The 26,052-nt window shown below is 39.5% G+C and overlaps 1 protein-coding gene across 1 annotated transcript in view; it reads left to right on the top strand.

The window, feature by feature from the left end:
- The window catches only part of LOC148864842 (uncharacterized), a 65,901-nt gene that overhangs the window by 20,979 nt on the left and 18,870 nt on the right, over nucleotides 1-26,052 (top strand). Inside the window, exons 3-7 of the mRNA XM_088981266.1 lie at nucleotides 25,047-25,116; nucleotides 25,244-25,282; nucleotides 25,440-25,557; nucleotides 25,645-25,702; nucleotides 25,886-25,950. Of these exons, the coding sequence (XP_088837392.1) occupies nucleotides 25,047-25,116; nucleotides 25,244-25,282; nucleotides 25,440-25,557; nucleotides 25,645-25,702; nucleotides 25,886-25,950 (350 nt within the window). The remainder of the gene's footprint in view (nucleotides 1-25,046; nucleotides 25,117-25,243; nucleotides 25,283-25,439; nucleotides 25,558-25,644; nucleotides 25,703-25,885; nucleotides 25,951-26,052) is intronic.

The raw sequence follows: 26,052 nt of genomic DNA, 5'->3' as shown, positions 1-26,052 counted from the left end.
TGAAGTCTCTATGGCAAGAGATTGACCTAATAGAAGCTGTAACTTGGGACACCACCAATGATGCAGAGACCTACAGAAAATTGGTTGAAAGGAATAGGGTGTTTGAGTTCTTAACTGGACTAAACCCAGAATATGATATCACAAAACAGAATATTCTTTCCAAGGAGTGTGTCTCATTGTCACAAGCTTATGCATTTGTGAGTAGTGAAGAGAGCAGAAGGGCTGTCCAGGTTCAAGGGGCTGATATCAGTGGTCATTTTGCGAATATGGGGATTAAACCTAAAGGGAATGTTGGAACTTCTGGTGGCACAGGGAAGAAAGAAGTTATATGTGAGTACTGCAATAAGCTGAAGCACACCAAAGACAAATGCTGGAAATTACATCCTAATCTTGTTCCCATTCGGTTTCAGAAAAAAACATGATAGTAAAAGATCAGGAAGTGCAAATGTAGCTGCTGGGCCAGATACTGAAGAGATGTCTGTTTCTGCACATTTGGCAGCCATGAGAGTAGAATATGAAAAGTTTGGGAAGATGATCAGTCAGCTGGGTGATGTGACTTCTCCTTCCAACCCTTCAGGAAATTCTGCTTCTTCTGCATTTGCTCATTTAGGTATAAGGGCTTCTGCCAATCATGCAACTACTTCAAGTAATCTCAAGATCCCTTGGATTATTGACTCAGGTGCTTCTGACCATATGACCAATCTTTCTACGTTGTTTGTTTCATATGACTTGCTTCCTAGACGTGATAAAATCACTTTAGCTGATGATTCACTTGTCCGTATCTCTGGTAAGGGAACCATCAAGGCTACGGATTCCTTGTTCCTACCTTCTACCCTTCATGTACCTAAGCTAAATACAAATTTGTTGTCTGTAAGTAGTTTAACCAAGTCACTAAACAGTTGTGTAACCTTTTTTCCTTCCTACTGTGTTTTTCAGGATCTGGAGTCTCAGAAGGTGATTGGGAGTGGCCATGAGGCGAATGGAATATACCTGCTTGATACTCCGGGACAATGCACTGATCATCTTGGGAATGTTGCTCTCGGATTTTATTCTTCAGAGTCAGTCAGTCGGATTATGTTGTGTCATTGTCGTTTTGGTCATCTGTCTTTTTCTGCTTTGAGTCATTTATTCCCTGAACTGTTTAAAGGAATTAGTTTGTCCAATCTTCATTGTGAGTCTTGTGAGTTATCAAAGCATTGTAGAAACAATTATCCTTTGAGCAATAAAATATCTTCTTTTCCTTTTAATATTGTGCACTCTGATGTGTAGGGGCCTTACCACTTACCCTCCATGGGTGGCTACAAATATTTTATCCTGTTTATTGATGACTTTTCTCGGTTCACTTGGATATTCTTGATGAAATCCCGTGATGAGGTTCCAAGACCTGTAAGACAATTCCATGAATTTGTTCTAACCCAATTTGATGCCAGGATTAAAATCTTTAGATCTGACAATGCAAAAGAATACTTTGAGAAGAACCTATCCTACTATCTCTTTGACATGGGGGTTATTCATCAAAGCTCATGTGCTAGGACCCCATAACAGAATGGAGTTGCTGAGAGGAAAAATAGGCATATTGTTGAAGTTGCAAGAAGTATCTTATTCCTCACATGTTCCTACAAGGTTTTGGGGTGATGCTGTTCTTACTGCCACTTACCTTATAAACCGTATGCCATCCAGGGTTTTGGGGTTTAAGTCTCCCTTCAGTTTCCTTCATCCTGACAATGACATTTTTCCTGTTCCTATTCGCGTCTTTGGCTGCACTTGTTATGTACATGTTCCAAGTGTCCAAAGGCACAAATTTGAACCCAAAGCTCAAAAGTGTATCTTCCTTGGTTATTCCCCCAAACAGAAGGGTTATTGTTGATTTGATCCAAAGACTGGCACTCGGTATGTCTCATTGGATGTCACCTTTGATGAGCTTTCCCCCTTTTATGGTTCCTCTCCAGAAGGACATTGTCTATAGGGGGAGGATCAGTCATTCCATTCTCCCTGTCCTAGTACTCTACCTCCTCGTCCTATCCTCAATCCCAAGGTGTATCAAAGGCAAATATTCAGAAATGTGCAGGTTGTTTCTACAATACATGAGCCTCATACACTTCCAGTCACAGAAGAGACAACAGGTACTGTTTCAGCACCTTTGGAGTCATCCTTCCCTGACCTTGATATTCCCATTGCTGTTAGGAAAGGAAAACTGAAGTGCATTGCACACTGCATTTCCAAGCACCTTTCTTACGGATTGCTTTCACCTTCATACTTTGCCTATCTCTCTTCTGTTGCTGTAACCCTATTCCCAGGTCTGTGTCAGAAGCTCTTAAGATTCTAGAATGGAGGGATGCTATGAGATCCGAAATCAATGCCCTACACAAGAATGACACATGGGAAGTGGTGGATTTTCCTGAAGGGAAGGATCTAGTCGGTTGCAAGTGGGTCTTTACTATCAAATATTGAGCTGATGGCACCATTGAAAGGTACAAGGCCAGGCTGGTTGCAAAAGGCTATACACAGACATATGGGATTGATTATTTGGAGACCTTTGCACCTGTTGCCAAGATGACATCTGTGAGGGTTTTTCTATCTTTAGCTGCTCACTTTGACTAGCCTCTATCAATTGGATGTGAAGAATGCATTTCTGGATGGTGAATTATATGAGGAGGTTTATATGCCTCTTCCTCCAGGGGTGTATGAAACTGATATGAAAGGGAAGGTATGCAGGCTGAATAAATCTCTTTATGGACTAAAACAGTCCTCTAGAGCATGGTTTGAGAGATTTAGAATAGCACTTTTTAACATCGGTTATGTGTAGACACAGTCCGATCATACTCTTTTTGTGAAGAGGAGTGGACCTCTGACAGTATACCTCATTGTGTATGTAGATGATATTGTAGTGACTGGTAATGATGTTTCAGGAATTCATCATCTAAAATCTTTTTTGCATACAGAGTTTGAGATTAAAGATTTGGGGGAATTGAGATACTTTCTTGGCATAGAAGTGGTTCGATCCAAGGATGGGATTCTTATCTCCCAAAGGAAGTATGTTCTTGATTTGCTCTCTGAAACTGGAAAGATGGGTGCTTGACCAGTTGCTACTCCCATTGATATGAGTCTTAAACTCTCAGCCTCAGATGGGACATTGTTATAAGACAAAGGAATCTTTCAGAGACTTCTTGGGAAACTTTTGTACCTATGCATGACTCGGCCAGATATTGCATATGCAGAGTTGCATTAGCCAATTCATGCATGCTCCCCAAGACACTCATATGGCAGCAGCAAAGAGAATCCTATGTTATTTGAAGGGCTCCCAAGGAAAGGGTATTCTGTTTGCCAAGCATGGTCATATGAAACTTGAAGCCTACACTGATGCTGACTGGGCCGAAAACATTGATGACAGGAGATCTACTTCTGGGTATTGCAGCTTCGTGGCTGGTAATGTTGTTTCTTGGAGAAGCAAGAAGCAAGAAACAATCGGTTGTTGCTCGGTCTTCCGCTGAAGCAGAATATCGAGCCATGGCACATGGAGTTTCTGAATTATTATGGCTAAAATCATTGATGGAAGAACTTGGGGTTGAATATGACAAGCCAATGATGTTGTTCTGTGATAATTAGGCTGCCATCAACATTGCTCACAACCCAGTGCAACATGATAGAACTAAGCATATTGAAGTTGATCGACACTTCATTAGGGAAGGGTCTCTTTGGGTGAAGTGTGTCTTCCTTTCATCACATCTGAAGGACAATTGGCAGATTTTCTCACCAAAGGCATTCCCAAGGCAAAACTTCAGCATGATACCAGCAAGCTTGGCATAATTGACATCTATGCTCAGCTTGAGGGGGAGTGTAGAGAAGATGGGCCGAATGACCCATAGGTTGTTTATTCTTTCTTGTTATTTATGTTTTTCTGTAATGGGCCTTATTCTGGGCCCATCCTGTCTATATTATGTTCTTTGTAAATTCTTGCCCAACTAAGGGCCTCCTTGTAATTATTCAAATCTATCTTAATAAAATAGTGTTAGGGTGTTGAGAGAGGGTTAGGTTCGAAACTCTCATTCTCAAACCCTCATTGCCGAACTCTCAAGCTCTCTTCTCTTCAGTTTTCTTCAACCCCCTAACTTCTGATGTCAAGATTCAACAACAACAAAGAGAACAACTTGATGTGACTCATTTTTTGGTGGGGCTAAAATCTGAGTATGAACCAGTACGGGCTCAGATACTAGGAGGATCAGCTCTTCCTTCTTTAGAAGAGGTGTTTGCTCGACTTCGGAGGACTTCTATTGGATCTACTAAGAACTCTAATGTCTTCGATAGATCAGCCTTTGTAGTGTCAAGAGGCCGTGGTGTTAGAGGTGGAGCTCGAGGAGCTCAGTTTGGCCATGGTGGTAGCAGTGGTCTAGTATATGGTCGGAGTGGCAGTGGTGGACCTACATATAACCGTGGTGGTGGTCGTACTGGAGGCAGAGATTCAGGGGGAGCTCGTGGTGGAGGACTGGATCGGGTATGAGGAGGTGTACTCATTGTGGTATGGATGGACATACCATTAATTATTGCTATGACTTGCATGGTTCACCTTCAACCTGGGCTAACCATGCCATGACTAGTGATACCGGTTCCAGTTTTAGACAGGAGAATCGTTCAGTTGATCAGATGCCTCCTACATCCACAGATGGTCCCGGGAAGGAGATGGTGAGTGTTCCCCGTGATGAGTATGAGAGATTTGTCCAATCCACGTCTCATCAGAACACGACTACTTTCGCACACTCAGGTACGGCTTGTTTGGCATCCACACCCGATCCCTGTATTATTGACTCTGGAGCCTCCGATCACATGACTGGAACTCCAAGTGTGTTTTCTTCCCTCTCTCATTGCTCAACATCACAATCTGTTACCCTTGCTAATGGTTCCACATCCTCCATTTGTGGTGTTGGTACTGTTGACCTGGACTCTGTATCCTTGTCCTTAATTTTGTATGTCCCTAAATTTTCGTTTAGTCTTATGTCTGTTAGTAAGCTGACCAAGTCACTTAAATGTTCCATTACCTTTTACCCTTCTATGTGTGTTTTTCAGGATCTCAAGACGGGGATGAAGATTGGTGGAGGGCATGAAGCCGATGGACTGTATTATCTTGATGGTTGTGGAAGAACATCAACAGCTCTCCAGTCATCTATCTCTCCTCTCCAGTGGCACTATCGATTTGGTCATCCTTCGCTGAAAGTTTTGAAATCTTTGGTTCCTTCATTGAGTCAACTTTCTGTTTTAGATTGTGAGTCATGGCACTATCTTTGGTTCCTTCATTGAGTCAACTTTAGTTCTAGGGTTGATAACCGTGGGTTGAGTCCTCTTTCTTTGATTCACTCAGATGCTTGGGGTCCTTATAAAGTGATGTCATACAATGGATATAGATATTTTGTTAATTTTGTTGATGACTTTTCAAGGATGACGTGGCTCTATTTAATGAAAGAAAGAAGTGAATTGTTTACCATCTTCCAATAATTTTATGCTGAGATTCGCAATCAATTTGGTGTTCACATTAAAACTTATCGTTCTGATAATGGCTGTGAATATTTATCTTCATCATTTCAAGAATACTTGGACCAACATGGCATTATACATCAGACCTCATGTACCTATGCCCCACAACAAAATGGGGTGCCTGAGAGAAAGAATCGCCATCTCTTAGAAACAGCACGATCCCTCATGCATCACATGAATGTTCCCAAACTCTTTTGGAGTGATGCGGTGCTTACCTCTTGTTTCTTGATTAATCGGATGCCCACGTCTATCCTTGATGGTCATTCCCCATTTAATGTCTTGTTTCCCACCTTGTCTCCGTTTCCGCTTTCTCCTTGGGTATTTGGGTGTGTTTGCTTCGTCCATAATCTGGGCCCCGGGAATGACAAGTTAGATGCACGATCCCTTAAGTGCATCTTCCTTGACTATTCTCGGACCCAGAAAGGGTATGTCTTACCATCCTAGTTCTCGCCGTTCCTTTGTGTGTGCTAGTGTCACCTTCTTTGAGTCAATTCCATTCTTCTTGGGGTCCGGTGATGCTTCTTCCTCCTCATCGCCTCCTCCTCTTCCACTTCTAGTTGCCGATCTTCTTCCCCTTGTTCTAGCCGTGACTAAGTCCTTGCCTCCAGGCCCGCATCCCGTATTTGATCTTGATCTTCCCATTGCCTTGCGGATAGGTAAATGCACTTGCACCCTTCATCCTATTTCTAATCATGTTTAACTTACTCACATTTCCGCCTCCCATCGCTAGTTTATCTCTGTGTTATCCTCAGCGGTTGTCCCTAAGGATGTCCAGGAAGCCCTTGCCTCTCCAGGGTGGTGCCGTGCAATCGAAGAAGAGCTCTCAGCTCTATGTCATATTCATACTTGGGACCTCACCGCTTTGCCTCCTAGGAAGTAGGTTGTTGATTGTAAGTGGGTTTATACCATTAAGTATTTGCTTGATGGTAGTGTTGAGCACATGAAAGCGTGATTGGTTGCAAAAGGGTACTCCCAAACCTATGGTATTGACTACACAGAGACCTTCTCCCCGGTTGCTAAGATAGGGTCGGTTCGTGTTGTGATCTCTCTTGCAGCTATGTATGATTGGCCCCTATATTAGTTTTATATAAAAAATGCCTTTTTGCATGGTGATTTGCTCGAGGAGGTCTACATGGAGCAACCACCAGGGTTTGTTGCTCAGGGGGAGGATGCTAAGGTATGCAAACTAAAGAAGGCTATATATGGGCTTAAACAGCATGATTTGGTAGGTCCAGTGAGGTGGTAAAGAAGTTTGGTATGAAACAGTGCCAAGTTGATCATTCCATCTTTAGTCATGACTCTTCGGTAGGAAAAATACTATTGGTGGTGTATGTAGATGATATTGTTATTACCGGGAATGATAAAATGGGCATTGACAGGTTGAAAAATTTTCTACAGGAACATTTTCAGACAAAGGATCTTGGTAAATTGAAATATTTCTTGGGCATAGAGGTAGCAAGATCTAAGCATGGTATTAATTTGTGTCAGAGGAAATATGTGCTTGATTTGTTGGAAGAAACATGTTTGTTAGGTGCTAACCAACTAAGACACATATGGAAACGAATACTAGGCTGAGTAGTGATATGGGTGAAGTGTTTGAAGATCCTGGCAGATACCGACGACTTGTAGGTAAACTGAACTACCTAACCACTACTCGGCCAGACATTTCATTTGCGGTTAGTGTGGTAAGTCAGTTCATGCAGAATCCTCTGGTCCCTCATTGGAATGCGGTTCTAAGAATTGTGAGGTATTTAAAAGGAGCCCCCGGTCGTGGTTTGATATACAAAAGTGGTGGAAAACTTGAAATAGAAGGGTACACTAATGCTGACTGGGCCGGTTCTATGTCTGATAGGCGGTCTACCACAAGTTATTGCACTTTTCTGGGGGGTAATCTGGTGACATGGAAAAGTAAGAAGTAGACAGTTATTGGCAAGAAGCAGTGCAGAGGTAGAACATAGAGCTATGGCACATACTGCTTGTGAATTAGTGTGGCTAAGGAACCTTCTATAGGAGATAGGGTACAACATTAGTACTCCAGTGAAGCTCTATTATGACAATTAGGCTGCAATTCATATTTCTTCTAATCCGGTGTTTCATGAAAGAACCAAGCACATTGAGGTTGACTGTCACTTTGTGAGAGAGAAGGTGCTGAATGGAGTGATAGACACTGCATACATTAATATGAGAAACCAGTGGGCAGACTTATTTACAAAAGGGTTGAGTCGGGGAAGAGTGGACTACATATGTAACAAGCTGGGATTATATGATATATACTCACCAGCTTGAGGGAGAGTGTTAGCGTAGGGGTATTTCTGTCTTTGTACTGATGTTGAGGTTGGTGATCTGTAATATGATGTTTGAACTAGTCTCCTACTTAATAAAGGGCACTTGTGTCTTTTCTATTATATTGATAATATAAAAACATGTCTGGCCGAATGGGAGAGTGATTTTTTCCCTAATTCGAACCAGACTTTTCTTCTCTTCTTTTCTCCTCCTTTCTCTCTCTCTTTCTTCCTTCTTTCTTCTTCTTTCTTCTTTAATGGTAACAGAAATAGAACTCAAAGGCAGGCCTAATTATAACAAATATTATAAGAATTGCACAGTTGGATGGACTCGAATAAATATTCCTAACATGGTTTGTTATGGAGCAAATGCTGCCATGATGTGGGTCCCAGTTAGGTCATACATCAACTAAACCAGTACAGAGGTGGATTCTACACTTTCTTCGCATCAATCTGTGGTGATCTAAGAGATCCCTCAGTATGACATGTCCCTTGCTGGTTCAGGTCTGAGTTGGTTTGGAACAAGCAAGAACCAGGATTGACCCAATTATAAATAGGGACAAAATCACAGAACCAGAACCAATATAATTGGTTTGGTCTGGTTTGGTTGGTTGGATATAATCGACCCATCGACAGTCCTAGAGGCACATTGGGCTATAATATGTAAATAGTTCAAAGGTGTTTCCTTCAATGATGTCCTAAGGGGGTGGTGGTTCATTGCTGGATTTAAAGCTACAAGGAAACAAAGGTCGGTTGAGTGGACTGCACTAACAGCTGGTAAGCTTAATTTTTAATTTTGATGGTTGCTGTCTTAGAATTCCAGGTGATTTGGGTGTGGGGGGAGTGGTGAGAGATCATGGTGGTAATATTCATCTCAGTTTTTCAGGCACAACTAACCATGGGGATTTGTTAAGGGATAAAATGATGGCTGTAATCCAAGGTTTAAAGTTGATAAAGCTGAAGGGGATGAAAGATGTAGAGGTGGAAGGAGACTGTCAAACTATTATTTGTTGGTTGAAGAATCAATACCTTGGAGGGTTAGACTGATGGTGAGGTAGGCACAATCTATAGGTGCTACCTTGAATACCTCATTCAACTGGACACCTAGAAATGCTAATATAATGGCAGATGCATTTGGCAAGACGGGTGTTAAAGGAACAGCTGGAATGGGGTTGTCCAGGGCCAGTCGTGATCTGTAATCTGTAACTGTTTTTATTCTTGTTATCCTTAATTTGTATTAGAGCTCCATTTTTTTGGAGCTATATTGTATCTTTTGGCCTTCTGCTTCTTTTGGCAAGCAGTGTGGTGATTTTTTATTAATGAAATATACTGGTTACTTATCAAAAAAAAAAAAAAAAACAAAAAACTCAAATGGGAGTTTTCAAATATAGAGACTTTAATGAGCTGAATAAGAACTGACAATACTTCCTTTTATCTTTGCTCTTGTTTTGATTGGCGGTAGAACGGACATCTCTTGTCCCTTCTCTGTATTTATTTCTCTTTCCAATTATGCATGGTATGATCCTTTTCTAGGAAACCCATAGAGTAAACCTCAGAGGCTGGCTTTCTTTGACATTACAGCTATTAGTAGGAAAACCTTCAATCTAATTGTGGGAAGATCATAATTACGTTGCACTGCTGTCCTTTTGCCCACATTAGAGCATCGAGCCCCAGGACTTTGTAATAAAGTAGATGAGCACTATCTAAGTGCATAGGAAAAGGGATGGCTAAGGATGTCAGTGGGTCGGGTTAAGTGGTAAACCTACCTTGACCCAACCCTAACTGGTTGGGTTTGGGTCAGTCATGATTTGGTTTCACGCTGGGTTTGACTTGTTTGAGTTGAGACTGACCTGCACCAATCCCAACATGTTGACATAGTGACTATTGAGTTTTGGGCTGATATCACTTGTTTTTATTTACATAGTGTTGAGAGTTTAAGGACATTTATGCCCTTTCATGTTTTTTGTATTTGGGTGCCTATTTAAGGGCCCGTTTGTAATTTTCTTCAATATGTTAAGTAAAAGATTTCAGGGTGTGAATAGTAGCACACCATTGACTCTTGACAAAACCTCTTCTTTTTTTTTCTTATTTTTGAATACTTTAACTTGGTATCAAAGTGTTGGAATATCAAGGAGAGCATCAACTGCTGGTCATGACTGACAAACGAACCTACTGACATCAGCATGCTGCCAGTTGACATCAGCAGCCCGTAGGGTTAGTGGCATCCATTTGTGTTTTTGATGCCCGTTGATGCACCTCAAATTTAGAGGAATTTTGATATAGTTTTCATGGAGGTTTGAAGCTGTTTTACATTATTCTTGAATTTTTTGGATGAAAATTGACAAAAAATCCAGAAGTGGAGTTTAGGGCATACGTGTTCGCATGGTGGTTCTTCAGATGGAAAAAGAGGATGACTCTAGAGATTGAGTACAATCTGACTTCCCGGACTCAGGTAATTTGGATTCTGAACCTCTTCCTATTTCTGATGCTTGTGTTGAACCTGTTACTGAGCCTTCTAGTGTGGTTACTGTTCTTAACCTTCCTATTGTGGTTCGTAAAGAAAAAAAAGACATGTGCTAAATATCCTATCTCAAATTATGTCTCTTGTAATACCTTATTTCCCTCTTATTATGTCTATATCTCTTCCATTACTTCTGTTTTTATCCCTCACAGTGTTGCTGAGGTAGTGCAATTCCTTCATTGGAAGGATGCTATGAACAAGGAAATGGAGGTGCTTGAGAAAAATCAGACATAGGAAATTGTTTCTCTTTTAGTGGGCAAAGTTCTTGTTGGATGTAAGTGGGTTTACATAGTGAAGCATAAATTTGATTGCTCAATTGAAAGGTATAAAGCTCAGCTTGTGGAAAAAGGGTACACTCAGTCTTACGACATTGATAATCATGAAACTTTTGCTCCAATAGCCAAGATGAATTCAATTCGAGTTATCATGTCTTTTGTTGTCCATTATTCTTGGCCCTTGTATCAAATGGATGTTAAGAATGCCTTCCTTAATGGTGACCTTTAGGAAAAAGTTTACAGGAACTTTCTCCTAGAGTGAAGGAAAGGTTTGCTGTTTGAAGAAATCCCTTTATGGCCTTAAACAGTCCCCTAGAGCTTGGTTTGATAGCTTCAGAAAAGCTATCATAATCAGTGGCTTCTCTTAACCTCAAGCTGACCATACCTTGTTTATCAAGAGAGCAAATGGAAAAGTGACTATGTTGATAGTACATGTTGATGATATTGTTATCATATGGGATGATATCTTTGGAATTGCTGAAGTGAAGTCTTTTCTTGCTACTAAATTTGAATTAAGGATCTTGGAAATCTCCGATATGTCTTAGGGATTGAGGTCGCAAGGTCAAAGAGGGGCATTTATATTTCTCAGAGGAAATATGTCCTTGATCTGCTTCAGGAAGTAGGGAAATTGGATTGTAAACCAGCTGAAACTCCAATTGATCCTAATCATAAGTTGGAAGTTGATGATGGAGATGTCCTTCCTGACAAGCCTGTGTATCAAAGACTTGTAGGTCGCCTTCTCTACTTGTGTTTGACTAGACCGGATATATCCTATGCTGTGAGTGTGGTTAGCAATATATGCACAAGCCTAGATCATCTTATATGCAAGCAGTGAATAGAATACTTGCCTATTTGAAGGGATGTCTAGGAAAAAGGGATGTTGTATTCTAATCATGGGCATCTAAAGGTAGAGGCTTATTCTAATGTTGACTGGGCAGGCTTTATTGATGATAGGAAGTCTACTTTTGGCTATTGTACCTTGGTGGGTGGTAACATTGTATCTTGAAGAAGTAAGAAACAATTAGTCGTGGCTCGATCCTGTGCAGAGGTAGAGTATAGAGCTATGGTTTATGGAGTTTCCGAATTGTTATGGCTGAAGAACTTGTTGATAGAAATGGGAGTGCAGATTGATACTCCAATGATATTATATTGTGACAATTAAGCTGCCATAAACATAGCCCACAATCTTGTTCAACATGATGGTACAAAGCATATAGAGGTTGATCAGCATTTCATTAGAGAAAGAGTTGCCAATGGAGAGATTTGTTTACATTTAGTGAGGTTTGAAGATCAATTGGATGATTGTCTTACTAAAGGTGTCTCCAAATCAAAGCTTGACAACAATTTGAACAAGCTGAGCATGACAAATATTTAAGCTCAGTTTGGGGGGGGGTGTTAAGAGTGTAAGGGCATTTATGTCCTTTCATGTTTGTTTTGTATTTGGGCGCTTATTCAAGAGCCCATTTGTAATTTTCTTCAATATGTTAAGTAAAAGATTTCAGGGTGTGAACAATAACACACCATCGACTTTCGACTAAACCTCTTCTTCTTCTTCTTCTTCTTATTTATGAATACTTTAGCTTATAGCACAATTAGGGAGTTATTGGGCCCAAGGTCCATAAGTTTATGTTTAAGTTAAGAGTGTTTATTTAGATTTTACAAGTAGCCGACTTACTAAGGGCATACTTGCCTTTGTATTCAGTTTTTTATTTGTGAGTATATAAGCTAATGAACGGGGTGGCCAGACTTAATTTTGGCTTCTCCCATTTTCTTCAATTTCTCTCCTCTTTTCTCTGCATAAACCTTCTCTTCTCTTTCCTTTCTTCTTTCTTACACATGTTTTATATCTAAGCAGATCTTCTAAACTTTTCTACTTGGTATCATAGCAAGTTTAGAGATTGTTTGAGATGTTGCATCATGTTGCCCTAGATCAGCCGATACATGATGAGGTAAAGAGCTGATTAGGACTTCAGGTGAGACCAATTTTTGGAGTTTTTAGTGGATTTGCAATCCCTTGTAGCTGGTCTAAGGTTTAGCACCAAAATCAGGAAGAACTAGAGAAAGGGAAAGATCCTAATTTAGTAGGACTCTTCAATTTTGACCTATGAAGTGGTACTCTGGTTTTTTAGCGTTTCTTGAGTTTTTCTGAAGAGGGAGGTTCAAGTCCAGCCTTTTTGGAGGCCTCTGGAGGGAGCAACAACCTCTTCTCTTTCTTTTCCTACTCTTATGGAAAAGGAAATCTTTGGGGCTGGGACCATCACTATAGTCAGGTTGAATGGTATAAGCTACATAGAATGGTCATAATCTACAAAGGTGGCCATTGGAGCTTGTGGGAAATTGGGGTATGCCACCGGTGAAGAAAAAAAACCTGAGACTAACTACTCCTGGTGGGTATAGGAGAACTGCATGGTGGTTACTTGGCTGTGCAATTCTATGTTACTCCATATAAGTAAGAACTTTTTATGGGCTAACATGGCTAAGGAGATTTGTGATGGAGTAGAAGAAATTTATTTACAGAATGAAAATGTTGCTAGAGGCTACCAGTTGAGAAACCAAGTGATTGCTATTAGGCAGGGAGATAAGTTTGTTGCCATTTATTTTTCAGCCCTCAAAATCTTATGGCAGGAGATAGATCATTTGGACACTGTGGTTTGGGAAAGTAGTAAAGATGTAGCAACTTATTAGAAACTAGTAGAGAAGAATAGGGTTTTTGAGTTTTTAGCAGGACTTAACCCTGAATATGACATTGCACGACAACATATTCTTTCCCGGGACAATGTAACTCTCTCTCAGGCATATGCCTTTGTGTTTGGAGAGGAGAGTAGGAGGAATGTGATGATGAGGAACCCAGGCCTTGAGTAGTCATCTATGGCTAGCACAGTGAAGCCTAAGCTAAGTGGGGATAAGGATGGAAATGAACCAACGAAGGAGGACAAGAAGGATCTAACCTGTGACTACTATAAGAAACCTAAACATACTAGAGATACCTGTTAGAAGCTTTACCCACACCTTATACTGAGCCAGCTCAAAAACAAGAAGGGAAATGTGAATATGGCAGTGATTAGTGATTTATCAGGACCACCTACTATAGCATCTTTAGAGTCTGTTGTAGCAGCTGCAGTGAGGGCCGAATTGGAGAGTTATGGGCAGTTTTTGAATCAGAGGGATACAACCAGTTCCAACTCATTATCAAGTGGACAACAAGGTGCAAGTGGATCAAGAGTTAGCCATTCTACTTCGTTTGCACATATAGGTAGTTCACATGCCTTTGCAAATTATGCATCCACTACAAGTAAGGGGGACCTCCCTGGATTATAGACTCAGTAGCTTCAGAACATATGACCAACATTTCCACCATCTTCTTCTCATACCACCTCTGTTCTGGCAGAGATAGAGTTTCCACATCCGATGGATCACATGTTCCCATTGCTAAAAAAGGGTTTATCAAGATAATTATTTTCTTGGTAAACACACAGTAGAGTATTAGAACAGTGAGAGAAGAGAAAGGAGAAGAGAGAAGAGAGAAGATAGAAAAGTTTTGGAGTCAAAATTACTGTTGGTTGCACCGACCTTTTTGTTATTTATATTAGGGTGACTCGCTTTAAAATAAAAGAACGTAAAATTACATATGTGCCCCTGCAGCACTAAACTAAAGAAAAGACTAACATATTCAACACTCCCCCTCAAGTTGGGACACATAAGTCATCGTGCCGCGAGTGATGTAAGCCTTTTGTAAATATGTCTGCAAGTTGTTCCTTAGAACTAACATATGGGGTGCACACTTCCCCATTAACAATTTTCTCTCTGATAAAGTGTTTTGTCAACATCAATATGTTTAGTTCTATCATGAAGAATTGGGTTGGATGCAATGTTGATGGCAGCCTTGTTATCACAATACAAGGACATGGGGTTATCAACTAGAAAACCTAGTTCCCTCAACAAATTTTCTATCCACATAGCTTTAGCCACCCCATGGGACATTTCTCTATACTCAACTTCAGCATAGACCTAGCCACCACACTTTGTTTCTTGCTTCTCCGTCATGTTTTAAAATGCGGAGGCATGACGCGAGGCGTTCCACTACCCGGAGGCGTGGGATGTAGTTCAAAATGCGGGAGGCATAAGCCTCCCGAGCGTAGGGAGGCGTAAGCCTCAAGTATGTATTTTTTTTATAATTATAGTGGGTATATTAATAAAAAATAGATATTTTAAGCATAAAAACATATATAACACAAATGAAATAGGGATTAAAGAGATCAAAATATCAAATTGTAGGCTTTGCAGCACCTAATTAAATTTAAAAAAAAGAGTATTAGTTAAAATTCACAAATTATAATTTCTACATTTAATTCAGATTTCTACTTTCTATAAGACCATAAACATTCAGTTTCTACAATAAACAAGCAAAATCAATAGATCATTTATCAAATTCGAATGAAGCAAAATTAATAAAAGGTTGAACTGATGAAGCTACAGCCAACAGTTGGGTCTTGGGCCTCTTGGCCTATTCAGTCCATTGAATGTGTTAAAAAAAAAAGAAAAAATAGGAAGAACAGAATCAACATATTACATAACTACTAAAATCATGCAGCTTTGTTCAACAGATTGCATAATTTATTCATGCAGCTTTGTTCAAGAAGGCTGAAACAAGACTACTAAAATCAAGAAAAAATAAAGAAAAAAATAAACAAAGAAACAACAGAATACAGAAATGAAGAACATAACCACTATGTACTAAGTTACTAACTGTTGAAGCTTATTTCCAAAAAAAAAAAAAAAACAGAACCGTTGCAGCTTTGTCACGTTCATAGCCGCCCAGGTTGGTTGGTTACTCGGTTGGCCCAGCAGCAACCTCTCTTCAATAGTTCGATTGCAATTGAAAATAGATTAAAAAAAAATAAGATCACATCTGAGAAATTTCAGGTTGCTCGAGGAAGAATAAAGAAAGAAGAAGAAGAAGTTGCAGCCTTGCAGGTTGCTCGAAGTTACAGGTTGTGAAGTGCGGAAGAAGAAGAAGAAGAAGAAGAAGAAGAAGAAAGGAAAAGAAAAAAAGACACATGCCAGACTAGATTTCCCAAAGTCAAAGTTGCAGGTTGAACGTTGGAACAGAGTAGAGCTTCTTTGCAGTTCGCACTTAGCAAGAGGTTTCACAGTTCAGACTTTACAGAGGGATATTGCCCCCTCTTTTAGACTTAAAAAATAGTTGTATACAATGGGGACCATGATACAATCATGGCCGCACCAATTAGAACATAAAAAAATTAAAACAAATAATTTGTTAAATGTTTAAATACATCACACATGGAGGCGTAAACCTCTTTCCAAAGGCGTGCCAGAAGCGTACGCCTCCCTAGAAGCATACGCCTCTACCCACGCCTCTATACCTGAGCCGTACACCTCAATGGTCTAGGCACTTTTGTCATGCGCCTCGCCTGGAGGCACACCTCTAGGCGTACACCTTCCACACCTTTTAAAACATTGTCTCCGTGTGACTAGGTTTCCTCCCACAAAAGAACAATACCCACTAGTGGACTTTCTGTCATCAATTGATCTAGCCTGGTCAGCATCTGTATATATTTCAATCTTCAAATGCCCATTCTTCTAGAATAGCAAATCAGCTCCTGGAAACTTCTTTAGATATCTGAGGATTCTCTCGGCTGCCTCTAAGTGTGTGGTCTTAGGAGCATGCATGAACTTCCCACAAATCTCTGGAGTTGCTTTACATCTTTGATAATTTCACCACAACAGTCACCCAGTCTGTGATTTGGATCAATGGGAGAGTTAATTGGCTTAACCCCTAGTTTTCTTGAATCCTGTAATAGATCTAGGATGTATTTCCTTTGAGAAATGAAAATCCCCTTTTGTGAGTGGGCACTTCAATGCAGTGATTTAAAAGGGGCAGCGCACAGGCAAGGTGCATTTCAAGGTATGCGCCTCGCCTTGGTCCTAGTCACAGCCTTTTCAAAAGGCGCATGCTTGGTGCGCCTAGGTGTGTGCCTGATGCGCCTTGCGCCTCAACCTAGGCGTGCGCCTTTTGAAAATTTGACCCTTAATTTGGTAATATTGTTCATTCATTCATCCTAATAAAATGACTTCTTAAAAAGCAATTAAAATTATAAAACCATTATTTTTTGTGTGAAAACTAAGAATTTAAGACCTAACATGGACTTGTTTGGGCTTGCCTTGAGGGATGTGGTACAAAGGCGGCTTGTAGAATCAGGAATGTAATATGTTTTACATTACATTAGCTACTTGAAGTAATGCAATTGAATGAAAAAAAGAGAGAATAGAGGTTTTACATGCTTGAAAATGTTTTATATGTTTGATTTTAGTTTTAAATTCTCATTTGAATATGCTTTACATCTTATGTTTATGTAATTTAATTTTAGATAACAGGTTCTTTTAAAATATTAAAATTTAAGCTTATATTTTTTATTAATGTTATGTTTAATATTTTTTTAATTTTTTGACATTTGTTTTGAATTTTCAGACATTTATTTTTTATTTTTTAGCATTTTTTGTATTTTTGCGCCTTGCTTCAAAAGGCACGCGCCTCGCCTTGTGCCTTGCGCCTCAGGCGCAAATTGACCGCTGTGCCTTTTTTGCACCTTGCACTTTTAAAACATTGCTTTAATTCCAAGGAAATACCGTAAGGGACCTAGATCCTTCACCTCAAATTGAGTGGCTAAGAGGTCCTTTAGCCTCTGAATTTCAACTTTCCAGTCACCTATGGTTACTATCATCAATAGACACTATTAAGGCTGCAATATTTCCTTTCCCTCTTTTCACAAATAATGTATGGTTAGTCTGACATTATTTATAGCCAATCTGTTGCATAGCCAGATGAAATTTGCTGAACCAAGCTCTTGGTGATTGTTTTAGACCATACAAGGACTTCTTTAACCTACACACTTTCTTCTCTTTGCCTTGGGCACTAAAGCTAGGGGGTTGTACCATGTACATCTCTTCCTCAAGATCTCCATTTAGGAAGGAATTTTTAATGTCTAGCTAATGAAGATCCCAATCAAGATTTGCAGCGAAAGAGAAAAGAAATCTGATGGAGTTCATCTTAGCTACTGGAGCAAAAGTCTTTGCATAATCTACTCCATATACTTGGGTAAAGCCATTTGCCACCAACTTGGCCTTGTACCTTTCTACGTTGCCATCAACCTTGTGCTTCATTATGAACACCCACTTACACCCTACTGGTTCCTTACCCTCAAGAAGATCCACTAACTCCCACGTACCATTTTTATGTAAGGCATTTATCTCCTTTCATTGTATTTGTCCATTCAGGTACTAAGAGATCTTCTACCACATTTTTAGGGATAGTGACACTATCAATGGAAGAAAGGAAAGCGTGAAAAGAGGGTGAGATGTTCTCATAGGAAACAAAATGGGAAATAAGATGCTTGGTGGTACAAGACCTAACTCCCTTCCTTTTTTCAATAGGGATGCATAAGTCATTAGTAAATGAAGTATCAATAACAAGAGGATCAGAAACATCAATAGGAATAAGAGTACTTGGTTGGATAGGATCTGTCCCCGGTGAATCTGATAATGTTGGTGGTACAACTTCAAGTTACTCTACAGCTCTTGAACTTGGATGGCCCTTGCAACGACGAATAAAAACATGGAACAGAGGAGGGTCAGGTAGAGGGGGAAGAACCCGAACTCGTTTCTCCTCCACCTTACTCTCCCATTGAGGAGAAATAGGGAAAAAGGGGTTAGTCTCAAAGAAAGACACGTCCATAGACACAGTATTTTCTGAAAATGGGGTCAAAACACCAATAACCCTTCTGAAAAGAAGGATAGCCCAAGAATACACAAGGAATGGTATGGGGATCAAGTTTACCATGAGTAGGAGACAGGTCTTGAACAGAACAACGACAACCAAACACACAGAGAGGAATGGAAAGGAGGGGAGCCTTGGGAAATAGGAGCTGATGAGGGGCCTTGTACCCAAACAAGCGAGATGGCACACGGTTAATAAGATAGGCAGTACACAACACACTATCCAACCAAAAACGTTTAAGGGCATTCATGTATATAAGTAACCTACGAGTAATTTCAAGGAGACGACAGTTTTTTCTTTCGGCAACACCATTCTGTTGTGGGGTTCTAGCATAAGAGCTACAATGGATGGATCCACGCGAAGCAAAAAACTCCGTGAGATCACTATGACAGTACTCTTTGGCATTGTCTATTTGGAAAATTTGTATCTCCGTTTGAAATTGAGTGAATATCAAACATTGGAAATCCTTAATAATTTTGGGTACTTCATCTTTGGACCGCATAGGATACACCCATGTATATAGGGAGTAGTCATCAATAAGCGTAATGAAATACTTATAGCTAGTCTTGGATGATAAAGAAACAGGGCCCCAAACATCAGAATAAACAACATGGAAAGGAAAATCAGATTTATTATTCCTTGAAGTAAAATGATTTCTACAATGTTTGCTCAACTGACAAGTTTGACATGTGAGTTTAGACATTGACACTAACTTAAACAAATCTAGAAGCAAAACTTTTAACGACTCAAAAGATAAATGACCCATACGACTATGCCATAAATAGACTTGACTCTTACTAGATAGACTCTTGGACTCAATAGCCGCAAGACTAGCTTTATTCTCCAGCATGTAAAGACCATCCACCATACGCTCTCTACCAATCATCTTTCCTAAGGCCAAATCCTGTATCACACAAGAAGGGAAAAAGGTTACTAAGCAATTTACCGAATTTGTTATACTACTAACAGAGAACAAATTTATAGGTAGTTTTGGAACATGTAGAACATCAGAAGGGTGAGTCTAAGAGGATGGAAGATGGTTCCTTGACCAGCTATGGTTGACAAAGAACCATTAGCAAGTCTCTCCTTGTCCCTACTAGGTAACAGGTGATAAGATTGAAAACAATTTGATTTACCCGTCATATGGTTTGAGGCTCTAGAATCTATTATCCAAGGGGAGTCTAAGGGATTAGAGGACACATGGAAAGTTGTGGCAGAATTACCATTACCTGATGTAGATGCAAAGGAAGTTTAGGGGGGAGAAGCAGAATCCATCTGGTGGATTGCCCTCCCATACAACTCCAAATGGTCACAGAAAGAATTGATGATATCTTTCCTAGGATCAGTTTCAGAAGGGTTCATGGTAGTGTTAGATGATTGAGGCTCCTGAGAGGCCAAGTTTGCTGCATTAACCTTCTTCAAACCTTATTGTCACAGCTTCTTATTCTGGTCTGATTTTTTACTCAGCTCCTTGGCCCACTTTGGCTTCCCATGAAGTTCCCAACATGTATCCTGAGTGTGTCTAGACTTCTGATAATTAGTGCACCATAGTTTATCCTTGTCATCAACTTTCTTCTTGAAGTTACTCTTCTTAAAGGAATTGCCACCACTTATAACAACACTCCCTTTGGCTACTAATGCAATCTGCTCCCCCTCAAAATTATTCATCACATTCTGTCTACTCTCTTTTGACTGTACTAGGGCATACACTTCTTGCACTGATGGGAGATCTTTACTCTCCAATATCTGAACCCTAATGGACTCATATGTAGAATTCAGCCCTAAGAGGAAGGCAAAAGTCCATTGCTGGGAAACCAAAGACTTGTAGGCTTTAGCATCTGCATCACATTTTCAGTCTATGTTCTGATAATGATCTAATTCTTTCCAAATAGAGGTCAAATTTGAATAATAGACAGAGAGACTCCTCTCCCCTGCTTACAAGTTGAGGAGGCAGCCTGTAGCTGATATGTAGATTTGGCTTGCTTCCATATCTCATGAGCTGTTTCTGCCTGCCCACACGAGGGTCTTTCTCACTTCTGGTAGCATGTATAATAACAGCCATGACATTACCATGCTGTTTTCCTGATCCCACCTATCATGTTCTACACCTCTAGACTGTGGTTCTTTAACTCTACCATTGATATACCCCACTTTCCCCCTTGCAGTTATGTAAAACTTGATTCCCCTTGACCATTCTAGGTAATTTAGACCATCAAAGGGAATCACAGCCATGGGAAAACTTATGTCAAAACCTCCACTCATTCCATTCTGACTAGAGGTCACACCAGATATACCAGAATCCTCAGAAGACGTGGTACTTGTTCTCAGTTCAGTCACAATTCAGTCTAGGTACTAGCTCTCAGTTCAGTCAAGATATTAAAACTTAGTCCAGTCACAGTTCTAGGCAAAAAATAGATCTTGTTCTCACAGAGCATAATCAAATCTGGCCACACAACAACACTAGTTCTCAGATTACCACACTACTGAGCCAAATCAGATGAAAACATATCAGTATCAGGTCTGACCAGTCCCTTCAAGCAATAATTTACCATTTTTCTACCACACGACCACTGTAGTTTAATAGGAACCAAAAGAAAAAACTGCTGTCACAGCAGTTACAGAACATGCAGACCTGAACAACTCACCTTTCAGGGCACAAAGAAGGATCACTTGATCCACATAGACTGAGAAGAAACACTTTCGCAGTAGTTACAGGTTAGTAGACCTACATAACCCACTCACTTGGGTACAAAAGGATCAATCGATCCACAAAGTTGAGAAAAAAAAATTGGGAATACCCTCCACAGCATTTGGCTTCCCTTCCCTTGGTGTTTTCTGGGCCCACAGCCAAGAGGGAAGGGGAAGAACTACACAGCAAGTCTTCTCATGTCAACCAGATGTGCCTTTCTTTGGATTTGATCCACAATAGACAAAAGAGGATAGTAAAAAAACTGGAGGAAGAAAAAATAAACTGCTTGCACTTCTCCTAAACCCATATCTATCGCTCTGATACCATGTTTTCCTGGTAAACACACAGCAGGGTATCAAAACAGTGAGAGAAGAGAAGGGAGAAGAGAGAAAAGTTTTGGAATCAAAACTACTGCTAGTGGCACCAGCCTTTTTTTATTTATATTGGGGTGACTCATTTTAAAATAAAAGAATGTAAAATTACATATGTACCCCTGCAGCACTAAACTAAATAAAAGACTGACATATTCAACAATAACCAATACCATTACCCTACCTTCTATCCTTCATGTTCCTAGACTGCACTAATCTTTTCACTGTTAGTAACTTGACAAAGAATTTGAACTCTTTAGTGATTTTTCTCCTAGTCATTGTCTTTTGTAGGGTTTGGAATCAAAGAGGATGATTGGGAGTGGTTGTGAGGTGAATGAAATTTATCTTCTTGATGCGCTTCTCAGTCATTGAAGTCATCATGTCAGCGGGAATATTGAGTTAGAGTCAATGGGTCAGATTATGCTTTGGCATAATCAGTTAGGGCATTTGTCTTTTGCTTCCTTGCGTATTTTGTTTCCAAAATTATTTGAGTCTGTCAGTTTGTTCAGCTTGGAGTGTGAGGGTTGCCAACTTGGAAAACATTGTAGACATTCTTTTAAAGCAAGCAATAAAAGATGTTCTTCTGTTTTTGATATTGTTCATATTGATGTGTGGGGGCCATACCATATTTCCTCTATGGGTGGCTATCTGTATTTTCATATGTTTATGGATGATTATTCTCAATACTTTTGGATATATTTGATGAGATCCCATGATGAGGTACTGTCTTTAGTTCAATAGTTCCATCAGATGGTGCTGGCACAGTTTGGGGTACAAGAGAAAGTGTTTAGATCAGATATTGCTAGACACTATTTTGAAAAGAACCTGGCATCATACCTATTGGAGCATGGGGTAGTTCATCATAGCAGTTGTACATACACTCCACAGCAAAATGGTGTAGCAGAAAGGAAGAGCAAACATATTGTGGAAGTAGCAAGAAGCATGATGTTGAGCTCTAAGGTTCTAGTTCGTTTTTGGGGTGATGCAGTTCTTACAACACTTTTCTTGATTAATCGGGTGCCTTCTTGTGTTCTTGGATACTGCACTCCGTTCAGCCTTCTTTTTCCTAAGGGGGTGATGTTCCATATTCCTCTAAAGGTTTTTGGATGTGTATGCTTTGTCCATGTTCTTGGTCCTCATTGCTTAAAGCTGGACCCTAAGGCGAAGAAGTGTGTCTTCCTTGGGTATGCGGGAAATCAAAAGGGGTATTGTAAACATAGCCTTCTCTAAGAATAATGGTTTGCTTATGGAAAGGGGTAGGTTGGGTTTTGCAGTCCTATTCCACTTTGTTGGGCCTGGCCAGGATCGGGTTGGAGTGATTTTGGGTTGGGTTTGGATTGAGCCAAAATGGTACCAAACCTGATTTATTGACATCCCTAGGGATGACTGATCAAATTGTCAACCCTCACTCCTTATTTGAGAAAGTGAAGCACAACCATGAACAACCTTGAGTGGCTGCTCCCTAATACATTTATCTTCTATTAACTTCCCATCCATCCAAAAGATTAGAAAATGAATTGATTATTCTGTGTCTCCAGCAGAACAAGGTGTTCACACCAGTAACAAGAGATCTGCTCTCCCTGTGTAGTGTTGCGACAACTATGGATCCTCATCTCCATCTCTCATCCATCTCATTGCCCCCTATAGATCTGCTTCCTCCACAAGTGAGAATACAAGTGAATACGTCAGTCTCAATCTCCCAGGGTGACAAAATAGCTTCATTACTTGAATTCCTCTTACCAATTGGGCCAGAACAAGCCAACAAAATGACTCCTCTATGGCCACTAGGGGTGGAAACCTTCCCAATGCCTAGTTTCCTTTGATTTCCTAAAGGGAGATCATCAAAGTTTAGCTTGATTTTTCCCATTGGAGCTGGAGACTAAGACATGTTATGAATAATCTCCTACATGATGTCATCCTTTAACTACATTATCAATTGAGAATTCTCTAAACTTATAGTTGACAGAGTCCAAAAGACAAGTCTGGTTAAAGAATTCTGTGTATTTTGTGCAGAGAAAAGAGGGAGGGAAGGAGGGAAAAGGGGAGAAGAAGAAACAAGGAGAATAAGGGAGAAGAAGAAACAAGGACAATAACATAGTAAAAGAAAAATAGGCCCATAAACAGAAAATAAAAGAAAACAAAAGTAGCATATCATTCTTTTAACACATTCCCCCTCAAAGAAAAGTAGCATATTATTTTTTGATAGGAAATGGTGACTTTTATTAATTAAATTAAAATAAGTGAGTACATGGGTCTGGTCCCCAAAAGATAGGGAATCTCACCCCCTAAAGGACTTCACTGTTACAATTCAGCCCACAAGAGTTCACCCCTGTTTATCCCTTGTTTGGCCAAAGTATCTGCCAAACCATTTTCTGATCTTTCCACCCTTCTAACAGTTGCACCCAACTCCCTTGAAAGACATCTAATCTCCCTGATGGCCTTCCTATGGATCCAAGCCCCCATACTAGGGATGAATATTCTGTTTATTGAACTGAATAAAACAAAATTTTTGGAGAAAACTGAAATAACCAAACCAAAATTTTTGGTTTGTTTTTTCAGATAAAACAGAATTTTATATAATATATATTATTAATATATAATGTATATTAATATATTATATAACATATATTAATATACAATATAAAATATTACATGTATTATATATTATATATAAATTCGGTTGTTTTGGTTAACTTAATTTTAAAACCTAAAAACCAAAGTTGAAACTGAATTAGCATAAAACTAAAATAACCAAACCAAAAAAAAAAACTGAAACTGAAATTTTCAGTTTTAACTGAACAATGCTCAATTGCTCACCCTTACCCTGTACTACCTGTTTGCTACCACCTTATGACAATTTTGAGTCTCCCTCCACTTCAATCCATTGGAGAAGTAGTTGTTTTGCCAATATTAACCCTTGTTGGGGTGCTAACACTTAAAAGTTCTTAGAGAGTCACCTCTGATAGGCTCAGAATATAATGCCAAAACCTTCTCTTCACCATCTCTTGTCACTCCACCTATGCTGGAAGGACCTGGATTACCAAAAGAACTCAACACTGCCTTCCAATTCCTTATGATTTCATCAATGGAGAAGTCCTTAAACACCAATAAAGACTTCACCCAATGCACCACCTTGATAGGTGCATTTTCTACCATAGAATCTTTGTTGCTCACTTTTTTTTTGAAGGTTCTAGCATTTTTGTCTTCCTAAATACACCATAAAATTTTTGCCTTGGTAGTGTCCATGTGCATTAAAACAAAGAAAAGAAAAGTCCCAGATAGTGGAAGCCAAAATAGAATGACCAGTGGAGAAAAGAAGAAACCAGCCAATAAGATAGGAAAAGGTCCAGTGCACTTGGAAATTAAAAACCACCACAAGCTTTCATGTATTAACAAACAAGGAATTACTAGGTTAGAGATTCAAAAGAAGAAGAAAGGAGAAGGAAGAAGAATTCCTCTAAATATTAAATCTATATTCTGCATGATGACTAGTGGTTCAAGTCATTATTCATTGCCAACCTGCGTTTCATTACTTGGAAAGAATTATTAATCCCCCTTCTGACTTATCTTCATGGTTGCCATCTTAGGTGATTGGTCCATACCGCTCAGGAAAATCCTTTCTTCTTAATCAACTTCTCTCCCTCTCGTGTTATGAAGGTCTGTTTTTCCTATTAACAGTTTAGCTTATTTTGTGTATTGCAACCTGGTATTCTCATTAGATGGTGTTTCTTTATAAGCAATTTTCCTTAAACTAAAACTTTTGTAATCTTCAATTTCTTTTCAGGATTTGGTGTTGGTCACATGCGTGATACCAAAACAAAAGGTTAATCTTATTTCTTTCTCTCTCATGCACTCAATTGCTCTCTCAACGGACTGATGCTATACTCTGGTTTCATGGTTGTTGTATAACATGGATCCAAGTTATGCACTTAGGTGCAGTTTTGACCACAATCATTGACATATGCTTTTCTTTCTTGCAGGGATATGGGTATGGGGAACCCCATTAGAATTGGATAAAGATGGAGTGAAAACATCTGTGCTTTACCTTGATACAGAAGGTTTTGAAAGTGTGGGGAGATCTAATGTATATGATGATAGGTAATAATTTGGAGACATTAGTATCATGTGCTGTCTTGCATATTTACAACTTTTCCTATGCTGCCTTTCCTAATTTTTCCTTGATAGGATCTTTGCTCTGGCAACCATTATGAGTTCTTTGCTTATCTATAACCTACCTGAGACGGTTTGTCCTCTAGACTGTAACTTCTTTGAATTTAAGGATTCTTTTTTTTTTTCATTTGTTCTTCTTTGGGAATAGAGTATAACCCTTCTGTGGAGTTCTATTTTCTGAGCCACCTTTGCATGGCATCCCAATTTAATATGCTATACATATAAAATTTTGTTGGTATATGGTGTCTTGTTTTAGATCCGTGAAGCAGATATATCCCGGTTATCTTTTGCTGTTGAGCTTGCTGAGGAATTTTATGGAAGGTTGGAAAGTTTCTATTTTCTTTAGCATTTTTTTTTATTTAATTTTAAAGGCTTTAGATAAAAAACTTATCATGATTATTAGTAACAGAACCATTTCTGCCA

This window comes from Nelumbo lutea, chromosome 3 (assembly GCF_056320005.1).
Source record: "Nelumbo lutea isolate HS-2025 chromosome 3, American lotus-T2T, whole genome shotgun sequence".
NCBI classification, from domain to species: domain Eukaryota; kingdom Viridiplantae; phylum Streptophyta; class Magnoliopsida; order Proteales; family Nelumbonaceae; genus Nelumbo; species Nelumbo lutea.
This window is presented reverse-complemented; position numbering and strand designations above follow the sequence as displayed.